Here is a 12139-nt window from a genome sequence, read left to right as displayed (position 1 = left end):
AATAATAATAATAATAAAACTTTATTTCTATCCCGCCCTTCTCCCCAAAGGGACCCAGGACGGCTAACAACATATAAAACAGATTAAAACATAATTTCACAAACAGATAAAAACACATTAAAAAACACATTAGCAGAACCCATAAAAACAGTAGTCTGATAAAAATCAGAATAAAAGAGCATAAATCAGCAGTACTTAGAGGAATCAAGCCTGTAAAAAGCAACTAAAAGATGTATAAAAGATGTTAAAAAGGCCATGAAGTCAGAAGGCTTGATTAAACAACAAGGTCTTCAGGTCTCGCCGAAAAGTCTCCAGAGAGGGAGCCATTCTCAAGTCAAGGGGAAGGGAGTTCCACAATGTTGGTGCCACTACTGAGAAGGCCCTATTTCTTGCCGCCGCCCCACGTGCCTCCTTAGGCAGCGGCACTTGTAAAAAGGCCTTCTCTGATGACCTGAGAGGACGAGCCGGAAATGTCCTGACTTGATGAACATGGAGCTCAATAAATGCTCCAGGAAGTGTTCCCTTCCCCATAGTTAAAAGATAAAAACAGAACCTTAAGTGTCTGGTAAAATGAAACTTTTAAAAGTCTCATAATGCTAGATGGGTCCAATACCTTTTAAAAAGTGGATCCCGGTGCTAAAACATTTGGGAATCACTGAACTAGAATCAATTTAAAATAGCAAATGAATGGAATAGGTTGGCTCACAGCAGGATCCCTGAGAGTTGTAGCATTTAGGAAGCCACTTCCTTGTATCATCTCCATGTGGGGAGGTGGGACTTTATGAGTGCTGGATAGACCAAAACTATGAACACAACTGGAGCTTCTGGAGAACACCTTGTCCCCTTAGTGGACTCTTGGTGACATTCCCCTGCAGTTCTCCCATTAGATTTTTAGGTGCTGGATACAGTCCAGAAAAGTTAAATTATTTACTTAACTGCCACTTATTTAATAAGACTAAGGGCACAATTCTAACCCCTTATATCAGTGCTTTCCAGCACTGGCATAGTGGTACCAATGGGACATGTGCTGCATCCTGCAGTTAGGTGTCACTCACAGAGGCCTCATCAAAGTAAGGGAATGTTTGCTCCTTTACCTTGGAGCTTCATTGGAGCTTGGGTTAGGATTGTGTCCTAATTGAAATAAATGGAACTTAAGTGTCGCTAACTTTTAATAGGTTACCCTTCTTGTTTACTAAGTCTGCAAAGCCACACAGTCTCTGCGCTCCTCCAAACTTTCACAGCCTTGGCTCAATGGTGAGTGCTGTGACTCTGAAGCTTGACATGGATGTTAACAGGGCAGTTAAGCATTCTCGGAAGCTTCTCTCTAACCTGAAGGGAAGAGATGATTCAAGCAATTGTGGCAGGAAGCCCATTAAACTGTCCCTGTGGATGGATTCATTGTGCCTCTGGTTCCCCACTACTGTGCATCTGCCAAGCCGTACTTTTTTCTGTCCTTTCCGGGTGCTTGGATGGTTAGTGACAGGGTTTCATAAGGACAGAGTCTGTCTTGGATCTTTGCTCAGAAGTCACCATATGGCAAAGAAAAGGTTATGTGACTGTTGTCCTTCTAACACATGCGTACTTGTGTGCAGTGTCCCTATTACATGAGAGGCAAAGATAGAGCAGGGCCATCCAATTTGTTTCTGCTCTAGAACTGGTTTTTAACTAGTACTTAGTAAAATTACTGCAATTAGTCAGTAGTCTGTTCTTGTAAAAAGTGTTCCTGTTTCTTAACACACATGATTTATTCCTTTGAATCTGAAGAGCAAACATTATGTTAAGGGGAGCACTAATGCCTCCAAGGAAAACTTTGATAAATATTCCAATTAGGCATGAATCGGCGCAATATATTATTTATGCGTTTCTCTCACTTAGTCGGCTTGTTTCTGTTGGTTCCATTATTTTCACTAAAGGTTTTCTTATTGACTGAGTTTTGCTTGTTGCTTAGCTTGAATTTCTTCTGATTGATTCTTCATCCGAAATCAATTTTTTTGTAACTCAAGACGCTACCATGGCAATAGTATTAGTAAGCCAGAACAAGTGATGTGACTCCAAAGAGGAGGCTAGGCAGAGAATGGGGAAAAGTCGTCCACGTACAATTGTTCTGTAACAAGCCAAGTCATGTGTGTTGCATTTTAACAAAAACTGTAGTGTCGTCTGAGCTGGGTCAAAATGAGTGCCTCTGGGGCCCTTTGTTACTCCACATCCAGGTGAACCCTACTGTGCTAAAAACAGAGCAAATGTCCATGTCTGTCTGATCTTTCAGGCCCCAGATTCCAGTTGCTCTTAAGACAGGGGTGCTCAAAGTTTTTGGCAGGAGGGCCACAAGATCTCTCTGACACTGTGTTGGGGGCTGAATTAATTTACATTTCAAATTTGAATAAATTTACATAAATGAATATATTAGAGACGGAAAATGGATGAATGAATTCAATCCAGTTTATGATTAAATTCACCCTAAGAAGGGGGGGGATCTTCATGCCAGTTTAGGATCCCATTCACCCTAAGAAGGGGGGGGGATCTTCATGCCAGTTTAGGATCCCATTCACCCTAAGAAGGGGGGGATCTTCATGCCAGTTTAGGATCCCATTCACCCTAAGAAGTGGGGGATCTTCATGCCAGTTTAGGATCCCATTCACCCTAAGAAGGGGGGATCTTCATGCCAGTTTAGGATCCCATTCACCCTAAGAAGGGGGGGGGATCTTCATGCCAGTTTAGGATCCCATTCACCCTAAGAAGGGGGGGGGATCTTCATGCCAGTTTAGGATCCCATTCACCCTAAGAAGGGGGGGGGATCTTCATGCCAGTTTAGGATCACATTCACACACACACACACACAAATGGAGGGGGGATCTATTTCACATACTTTCACATACCCGCTTGCTCGCCTGCCCCCTCGCCCTCCTTCCTTCGTTTGCTTGGGCTGCCTGCCTGCTTGCCCATGTGCTGCTGCTGCTGCCTGCCTGGCCGGCTGGTTCCAGCCCTCCTTCCCTCAGGAGGGAGATGTGCTGCGGGCTGGGCTGGGCTCCCCTCCCTCGTGATCTCTCTCTCTCTCTCTCTCTCTCTCTCTCTCCCCTGGCTCAGGTTGCAGGAGGGGAGGGGAGGGGAGGCGAGCCAAACGGAGCAGATACCAGCCCAGCCCAGCCCATGGGCAAGAAAAGAGACCAGCAGGCAAGCGCGCAGGGTCCTTTATAATGGGAAGTAACGCGAGACCTGCAAGTCTCACGTTACCGTCCCACTATAAAAGGCCCTGCACGCTGGCTGGGCTCGTCTTTCCTTCGCTGCCACTGAGCTCAGCGGCAGCGAGGGAGAGCAAGGCGCAGAGCTCGCATGGCGGGCCAGTGTGAGCTGGGGTGAGGGCCGGGTGCCCATTGGAGGTGGGGGACCCCCTGGGGGCCGGATGGGGACCCACAGCGGGCCGCAAGTGGCCTGCGGGCCAGGGTTTGGGCACCCCTGCTCTAAGACACAACTGAGTTCCACTTGGATCTTCTGGCAGGTAAAAGTGAAGAAGCCCCCCTCCCCAAACTTGGAGTACTTCAGGCTGCATGAATTAGAACATGAATGCCCCATCCAGAAACAGAAGCACTCCCAAAACTGTTTACTGCTTAATTGTACAACTCTTCAAGCCCACTGTTCATGAATTGATGGAAAGTTTATTTGGAAAGAGAAGTAGCCAAAAAAAATCAGAGAAAGCCTTATTTGTTAGGAGTGGCAGCATGCAGAACAAAACAGTCCAAAAGCCAAAGCAAGGTAATATATTTATTGGGATTGACTAAAATGTCACAGAGTAAATACCAAGCTATCAGGATCTTCAGAACTCTTCAGGCGGGATATTAAGCAAAACAAGGCAAGGGAGCAGAAGTGAGGAGAGACAAATTTGGGCGTGATAGGAAAAGTCTGCAGAGTCTGTAACAGTCTTAAGATAGAGTGTGGAGAATTTAAGTAGATTTAATTTGGTTTGGCTCTTCTAGGTGAGAGACATATTTCAGTTTGCATCAAGGGCCACTGTGGCCAAGAAACAAAAATGGCTGTACTCCCATTTGTCTGAAAATGTAGCATGATACAGCCAATGCTGCTTCTAGATTAATTTCCAGTGTACTAGCCTCTGGAAAGCTGGAACATCTTGTCAAAGCTGAAGCCCTGGACTGATTAGAGATGAAAATACCAGGATTCAACCTTTTGTTTTCAGTCCAGTGCAAACCTCATAGTTTTCCCTCTCTTCAGATCACTGTGTTGATTCTTATAGAAAATCTCCATGGCTGGGTTGGTTGTATTGGTGTAACCTAGTATCTCCCCTGCCTTTGGTCCAGTCCACCTATTGGCCCCAAACAGAGTAAAAGCCCCAAGATAGGTGGTTAGCCTGGCCTTTGGACATGCATTCCTTTGCTTGCAGAATCAGACACAGAGGTCCAAGGATGTGGTAGGCACTAACTGCTGAACCATTGGGGGAATTGGCCACTGTAGTTTTGGGGGTTATAGATTTTCTAGTGTGAAAAGAGATCCAGGGATCTGTATGTGGTAGTATCACATACTGGGCCAAACCAAAATATTTTGGCTCCTGAAGCAGGTTACCAAATGCTCCATTTCCCCCATGCACACACTTGTCCCTTACTCCTTTATCTGACTGTACCTGATATGCTGCTAGGTTGGCAGCGAATGAGAGCCTTGCTGTCCCTGGCAGCAGCAGTGAAAGAGAAGGTGGCAGTGGAGCAGTTGAGAGAGGCGGGCTGGCTGGTGAGCCAAATCAGAGATCTCCAAACCTCAGCCTGGGGGCCAAATCCAGTTTGCTCTGTTTCCCATCCTCGAGGGGTTAAAAATAACTCAAAAGACACACTTCAGGTCACTCCAGATCTGCTGCTCTCCCAAATTCACTGTCTAAAGTGACTTTCTTCACCTGACTTCATAGTAAGGCTGACCTGATCATAGGCCATGTGGTAGGGGTGGGGATGGCACAGAACCAGTCAATATTTTTGATTATTTAATGCTGATTCAGCAAACCCCACTCAAGTCACACTTGCGTCATATATTATTGGATGCTATTTAGAAAGACAGATTCCTACCCTTGGAGAATTTTCAGTGGATTAAAAAACAGAGGGAACAGCAGGCAAATGCAGTTACTTATACTTACACAATGTATTGGTGGTACTACAGTTGGCACAATGTTTCCTTCAGAAAAGTGGGAATTGCTGGCAGATGGAATATGATACCCATGATTGGGTGGGGGGAGGGCTAAAAGAAACTTTTCCAATTAATATTTATGCATGCAAGGAGTCACTGTGGTCAGTGCTGAGGACTGGAATCCACCATTTATGTAATCTCAGTAATTCTTAGCAATGAAGACCCAGACAAAGAAATTTATGAAGTTAACGTAGTCTCAAATGATGACTTCCAAACTGTCTGGTATCCTGACAAGTAGTTCCTTGGAAATGTATGGTCTTTACATTTTATGTGCCAAAGCAGGAGAAGTTATTTTTAAATGCATCCATCCACCTGTCTCTCTTCCTCAATCTTAGTCAATGTAACACCCATTCTTTTTTTTTCTCTCATAGTGATAACCTGCTACGGAGAGCTGCTTGCCAAGAAGCCCAGGTAATACCATTTAACAAGATCAAATTAGATTAAAATCCCTTTCTTATCTCACTTGTGCAGGATTCTGGAGATTCTCCCAGCAGGTCTTTCCTACGTGACTAGCCTGACAACGGGGCTGTTTGTATTCTTTTGCCACACTCCTGCAAGGCGCTTTCTTCTTCCTGCAGGGCCTGTGCTTTGCACCTAATTATACCTTAAATTCAGTGCCAGTGCAAATGATTCAGGATCATCATGAAGGTGTTTTTGGTTTGTTTTTATTATTCGGTTTGACAGTTCTGGCAACTTAATTACCTGTATTGCAAAGCTATGGGGCAGAGATGATAGGACTGACAACTCTAGAGATTGAAATCCCATGTAATCAACTACCAGAGCAGAGAGCAGTCAAAATATGGCTTTTTCACTCCAATTGGACCTGGTAGTCCAGTACCTGTGCAAAAAGGGTGCAGAGAGAAGAGAATTCTAAGGGAGCAGGAAAAGGGCAGATTTATTTATATATATCTGTATTTCATTGTTCTACTTCCTAGTAACTTATGCCCTATGCCAGGCACAAAATGATTCTTTTCATTCCTAGTATGTGTAGTCAAGTTCATTGTGCTCCAACTGTTCTAAAAGTCGGCTGTGTTGGAAGTATTTGATGGTCATTTCTTTGACAAGGCTACAGATGAAAAATGTTCAGGAATGTTTGAAAGCAGAGAAGAGAGACTTAACAACAGTATTTGTCACATTGCCTATACATGCTAAAAGTAGTTATTCCTAGGGATCAGAAATTCTGTGTAAAATATCCCTACCATGATATAGGTGAACAGATAGACAATAAACTCACAATTGCGAAGACATAGTCAAGAGATATTTAGGACCATATCTGGAACCTGCATCTTCAGTGCTGAATAAATGAATTTTCGTAGAGAAAATTCATTCTTCCATGTAGTTAATCTGTGAAATTCTTTGCCACGGGATGTTGTGATAACACCTGGCCAAGATGATTAGACAGATTTATGTTGGAAAAGTCCATCATGGATTACAAGTCATGATGACTACATGTAACCTCTGGGTTTTAGAGGTAGCCTATCTTTGATGCAAGGGAGTGGCAACAGGATGTGGGTATGTTGTTGCCTTGTGTGCTCACTGAGACATCTGTTGGGTCACTGTAAGATATTGGAAGCTGGACTAGATGGACCCTTGGCCTGATCCAGCAAGGCTTTTCTTACGCTCTTATCCTGGCAAAATAATCCTATCATTGCTATATGGAGCTTTCCCTTTTCCAGAGTTTTATTTTAAATAAAATAACTTGTATTTGAGAGAAATTACTTGTATGAACTTCAAGGAGGTGCAGAACATTAAGCTGAAGGAGAAATGGTGGCCTTGTTCCTCACCATGTACTTCACTGAATTCCATATATATATATGGAATATATATGGAAAATATATATATATATATATATATATATATATATATATATATATATATATATATATTTCTCTACTTTGCTTTCATAATTCTCTGGTCTCTTACAGCTGTTAAAAACATTTAATTATTTGCAGGCACTCATTTTCCCTGATTTCCCTCAAGATGCAGAAGTGATAGAATTAATCACTGACTTTTCCCATCTGTTCTTCAAACATGCCAGTTTGATTTCCTCTGCCCTTTGCCCCCATGAATTACTGTCTGGCATACCTTCTGCCTTCTCTTTCCTGTTGCAGTAAAATAAACAGAACATAGTTGATCATTGAATTCTAACGTATTTTAAATTCTCTGCTCTAATAATTGCAGGGGGGTTTAGATAATTGCGACAAATTGCCGCTTTGAAAAGTTGCAGAGCTCTCAATACAGCCATTTCAGCTGCCTCATTTATACTTCCATCACCAAATGCACTGAGAATAAATTCATTGATTACGGTTGTTGGTAACAGTTGCACGGAGCTTCTCCTTGTTAGTCAGCTTGCAGCATAGTGAGGCAGATGTTTCCAGATAGGCCACTAGAGAAAGCTGCAGATGTATAAGACTGGGCCCACTTTTTAGAATGAGAATCTGTCAGGACCCACCGGAAGTGATGTCATGACCGGAAGTGACATCATCAAGCAGGAAAATTTTTAGCAGTCCTAGGCTGCAATCCTCCCCACACTTACCCAAGAGTGTCCCATTTACTATCATTGTTAAAAGAATATACATATTAGCTTGTTAAAAGTACGGGCCTGTAACGCTTCCCCAAATGTAGTCACATTACCATGGTAGCATCAAGTCTATTAGATTAAAAATAAGATGTTGAAATGAATGGGGACCCACCTGAAATTGGCTCGTGATCCACCTAGTGGGTCCCGACCCACAATTTGAGAAACACTGGTATAAGGTTTGCATCCTTTGCATTGACACTGTGGGAGTATGAGGTGTACATGGTTCACTCTGCTTCCAGTTTACACGCTTGCAACGATAATGCTTAATATAGCAATGAGTTGGGCATCTTGCATACCCTAAAATAGCAAGGAGACCCTGCTTGCTGGGAAGAAGCAGAGTAAATCAGACTTCTCATCCCCTCAATAAACCAGTTCCTTTAGTGGTCCAAAGGAGTCCACTTTAAGCACCAAAATAACACAAATGTAATATTTCAACTGCAAGAACAAAGGGAAAGTATTCTTTTAAAACTGGAATCTTCGCTCTGTTAGGTGTTTGGGAACCAGATCCTTCCTTCCAGCATGGAGATAAAGAAAGCGACAGTATTCCTCAATCCTGCAGCTTGTAAAGGGTAAGATTGCCTGCCTATTTTCCTTTCCTAGCTTCCCTGCATCTTTTCTTTATGTCTCTCTTTAAGTGGAGCAGTTGCTGGCATAAGTCAAAGTCATATTCCCTGTTCTCTCTAAAATGAGCGTTATCAGACCTCGGAAACTGAATTGCACTTAAACTGCATTGCCCAGCCTCCATCTTGGAGGCCAGGCTGGCTGCATTTTGAAGATCTATAACTGACATGTCCACGAGCTTGCACTCCAAGATCTCTGCCTCAACAGAGTAGAAGCCTTGGCTAGGTTTGTATAACCATTGTGAACTTTGTATAACATTGTATAACTTTGTGAACAGTATACAAGTACCTTGTGCAACCCCAGGGAATGAGAGAACCAGTGCACAAAGATCCTTCCTGGCAAGATGCAGTCAGGCACACTGCTACCTTGGCTAATCCTATCAAAAGCCTGGAAGATTTTGAGAAACTTCCTGCTGTGCTTTCCCAACCCAATGGCTTATGAGAATGTGCCAATCTCTTCAGCCATCCTCTCTGGCATGCTCTGTCTCATGCCTTACCTGATATTCTCTGTTGATAGTTAAGACAAGCTTTCAGGTTACCTATTGCTGGTGCCAGTGTGGCTGTGCCTAGCTACCTGTGGCTGTGTTCAAAAGCTTCTCCTTTGCTTCCTTTTACTTGCCTTATCAGGAGTCACTTTTTCAATCCTCTGGAGACCTATGATTAACCCTGGTTTTCCCAGCCCATGTGTGTGCTGCTTCTGGTTCCCTTGTAAACTGCTGCCTGTTTTGTGCTGCATTAAGACACTCTTAAGCTGAACCTTAATGCAGAGCTGAAATTGCTAAAGCTGTTCAGAACCACACAGAGGCTGTGGCTCCAGACTTTGTATTCAACCTTTATCCACAACCTGTCCCAACCTCTCTGAACCTGCATGTCTGCCTCAACTGCTATCTAGGTGCCCCTCCAGATCAACTTTTGGCTTCATAGCTGATGCTGAGAATTTGTCTTCATGGGACAAATATACTTTTGAATCTCTTTGAGCCTTTCATTTTTTGTACACAGCCCATGCGCAGTGCAACCTTAAAGCACTGCCATGCCCTTCTCCTGCCTCCAGCCCCCTGGTGAGTGAATGTTCTTTGGCGAACTCAGCAAGCCTAAGATCTTTTCTTGATGTCCCTTGCTATCTTTACCAGCTTTGGTCAAAACAGCTGATCTTGCCTGCTTTCAGCAACCTTTCTGATCTGACTCTACCAACTTCTCCCTCATTGCAATTCTGTTGAAACCATGCCTTTGGGGCTCAGCCAATATCCCTCTGTTCTCTCTGCATTTCCATAGGTTTCCTCTATTCTCCTGCTCACCCCAGAGCCTGTTCCGCCCTAGAAAATCCCTCTCCTCCCCCCCCCCCCAAATAAGCTGTGTGTTCATTACAACCCTATTTAGGCTCTAAATTCCATCGTGGAAGGTGGGTGTGCTGTGGTTAAAGGTCTCTTAATGCGCTTGCTTGAGTGTACAGTTGTGAATGATTGTGTCCCAGAGCAGTTGTAGTAACAGACGCTCGTATTGTAGATGAGGAACCACAATTAAAATGTGCATTTGTGACATTTAGCAACATGAGTTCCAAATCGAAGGATTCTTCTCTTTTAGTATTCTGTTCCAGATGCATTAAGGTCCTTTGTACTCCCACCCTTTGGCCAGAGTTGGTCCTCCTAAGTGAGGTCTTCAATACAGAGCAGGCTGATTCAATGCGAGTCTAAAGCCATGATGGAGCTAGGCTGTTCTCTGAAAGCTGGGGGGAGGGGGGTTAGTGGTCAGCAGGAGTTGCACAGCCTAAATAAGGAATTGGCCAACAAAGTTGTGAAAAGAATCATTCCGCTGTGTACCATCTCCTTTCTAGATGTGGCTTCTTGCACTTCAGATCTAATGCTAAATCACACAGGGCCAGATGTGGCTGATTTGACACAGCCTTACTTTCACCTTTGTTTTGCTTTCTGTCATGATGGCTTTTGCAGAAGTTGGCCATTTTAAATCTGTAACTTTTTCTTACTGCTGCAGTGATCTTAGAGGTCCTTAGGGGCGTTCAGTCTGTAGTTTGAACAGTTAATGTTTGGGGTGTAATACCATCAAGTTGGTGTTGCCTTGAAGATAGCTAGATGTCTTCTTCTTGCCTAGAATCCAAATCCGTGCGTGGTGCTGAGGGAATTTTGGAAATGTTTTGACAGCTGTCATTAAAAGCCTGATTGCAGAAGGAAGCAGCTTGGCAATAATGCATATGGATGTGCCTCCTTGATAAGTTTCAGATTCCGTAAACTGCAGCTGGGCCTGACTTCTATGTCACACTCTGCCAATGTTCCGTCACCTTCTAGCGTGACTAAGGCTTTGTTCTCACAAACAGCAGATGAGCTGGTAAACCTGTGCCTGCAATTGGATGTCATGTGATGGAATGTTCCTCTATGAAAACACGTTTCTACATGGAAAGTATCAAGGAGGAAGAGTTCTAGCCCAGCCCTCTCCTTGGCCTGCTAGTTTTCTAAGTGCAGGTACTTGCTTTCGTTTTGGAAGGGGGAAGGACTTTCCATCACATGGTTTCTCGACCTGCAACCTGGTAGTATAGTTTAGGCACAAACTGAACACCTTATCTGCTGTTGGGATAGAAATCATTTAAATAGGACAGGGCCATATAAATATGTGCAGATATGTGAACAGGAACTGGCCAGATCCCCAGTGCCTCCCATTCAGTTCTGCAAACTGGAACACAGTTTTAGTTATTCATTCTATTTTTACCCTAGTTTTTCAGCCAAGAACAACTATTCTAGTAGCTTACAATTTGCAATGTATACAGAGTTGCAGTGTTTATGGACATATGTAGGGGCTATTTATGGAAAGATCTTTCCTCCAGACAAAAGGGGTGGAAAGAGCACCAAATGGAGGGCTGGCAAAAATGGCAGCATGCATTCTGTTGATCAGCAGAGTCGGCTGAGAGGAGCAAGTGTTGCATCTCACTCTAGGCTCTAAAACTGGCAGGGGCAACTTTAGCTTCCCCCCCATGGTGTTCCTGAGTGTGTGTCCTACTTTCTCCTATGTCAGTGAATGGCTGCCAAAGACCCTGCTCTGTGTGCTCCCACTCTCTGAGGTTAGACAGATAGCCACTGGACTCAAGGGCCCTTCTGTAGTAGCACTGTATCACTCCTGTTCTCTTGGCTCCTACACGGTGGTTGTTTGGGTGCTGGGTGAAGACCATTTGATTCAGCTTATTGCTATGTTTACAGCTGCTTTGATATTTATTAAAATTGTTTTTAATGATATTTTTAAATGAGTAAGCTGCTTTGAGTGTTGGTGAAAAACCTGGATTGAATATTTTAAATTTGATGTACTTGGGGGCAGAGTTGTGGTGGAGTCGCATGTGCCCACAACCACAGCAGGTCTCCCATTCTCTCTCTCTAGAAAGAGGCTCCACTAGAGGGGGGGATGGGATACACTGTGTCTCTGTGCATGCTGTAATGTTAATGGGAATTTCACTACCTGAATTGATTATCCATGGAGCCTAAACTGTTAATTGCAGCTAAAACTTATTTTTGATAGGATAGAAGTCTTGCAAAGTGCACATCTTTGAAAAATACCTCTTATTTAAAGTTTTTCTTTTCTGGTCTCTGGGTACTATAAATTATTTTTGTAGAATAATTTATAATTAATAGCACAGTTATTTATTATGCAGTAAGAGGCATAAAAATGTATGAGAGCATTACAAAAACAAGGTCAGGTAAAGTTTTTGTTTTACTGAATAAAGCACGTAATATTTCCCCTTCAGAAGTCAAATGCTTGCCCT

The 12139-nt window shown here is 43.4% G+C and overlaps 1 protein-coding gene across 2 annotated transcripts in view; it reads left to right on the top strand.

Annotated features, from left to right (window-relative positions):
- The window catches only part of AGK (acylglycerol kinase), a 53990-nt gene that overhangs the window by 13418 nt on the left and 28433 nt on the right, over positions 1–12139 (top strand). For both annotated transcript variants that reach the window (XM_066633743.1, XM_066633741.1), the window contains exons 3-4: positions 5550–5589; positions 8249–8328. In XM_066633743.1, coding sequence (XP_066489840.1) covers positions 5550–5589; positions 8249–8328 — 120 coding nt within the window. The remainder of the gene's footprint in view (positions 1–5549; positions 5590–8248; positions 8329–12139) is intronic.

Source organism: Tiliqua scincoides, chromosome 7 (assembly GCF_035046505.1).
Source record: "Tiliqua scincoides isolate rTilSci1 chromosome 7, rTilSci1.hap2, whole genome shotgun sequence".
NCBI classification, from domain to species: domain Eukaryota; kingdom Metazoa; phylum Chordata; class Lepidosauria; order Squamata; family Scincidae; genus Tiliqua; species Tiliqua scincoides.
The sequence above is the reverse complement of the archived record's forward strand: the minus strand, read 5'-3'. Positions and strand labels throughout refer to the sequence as shown.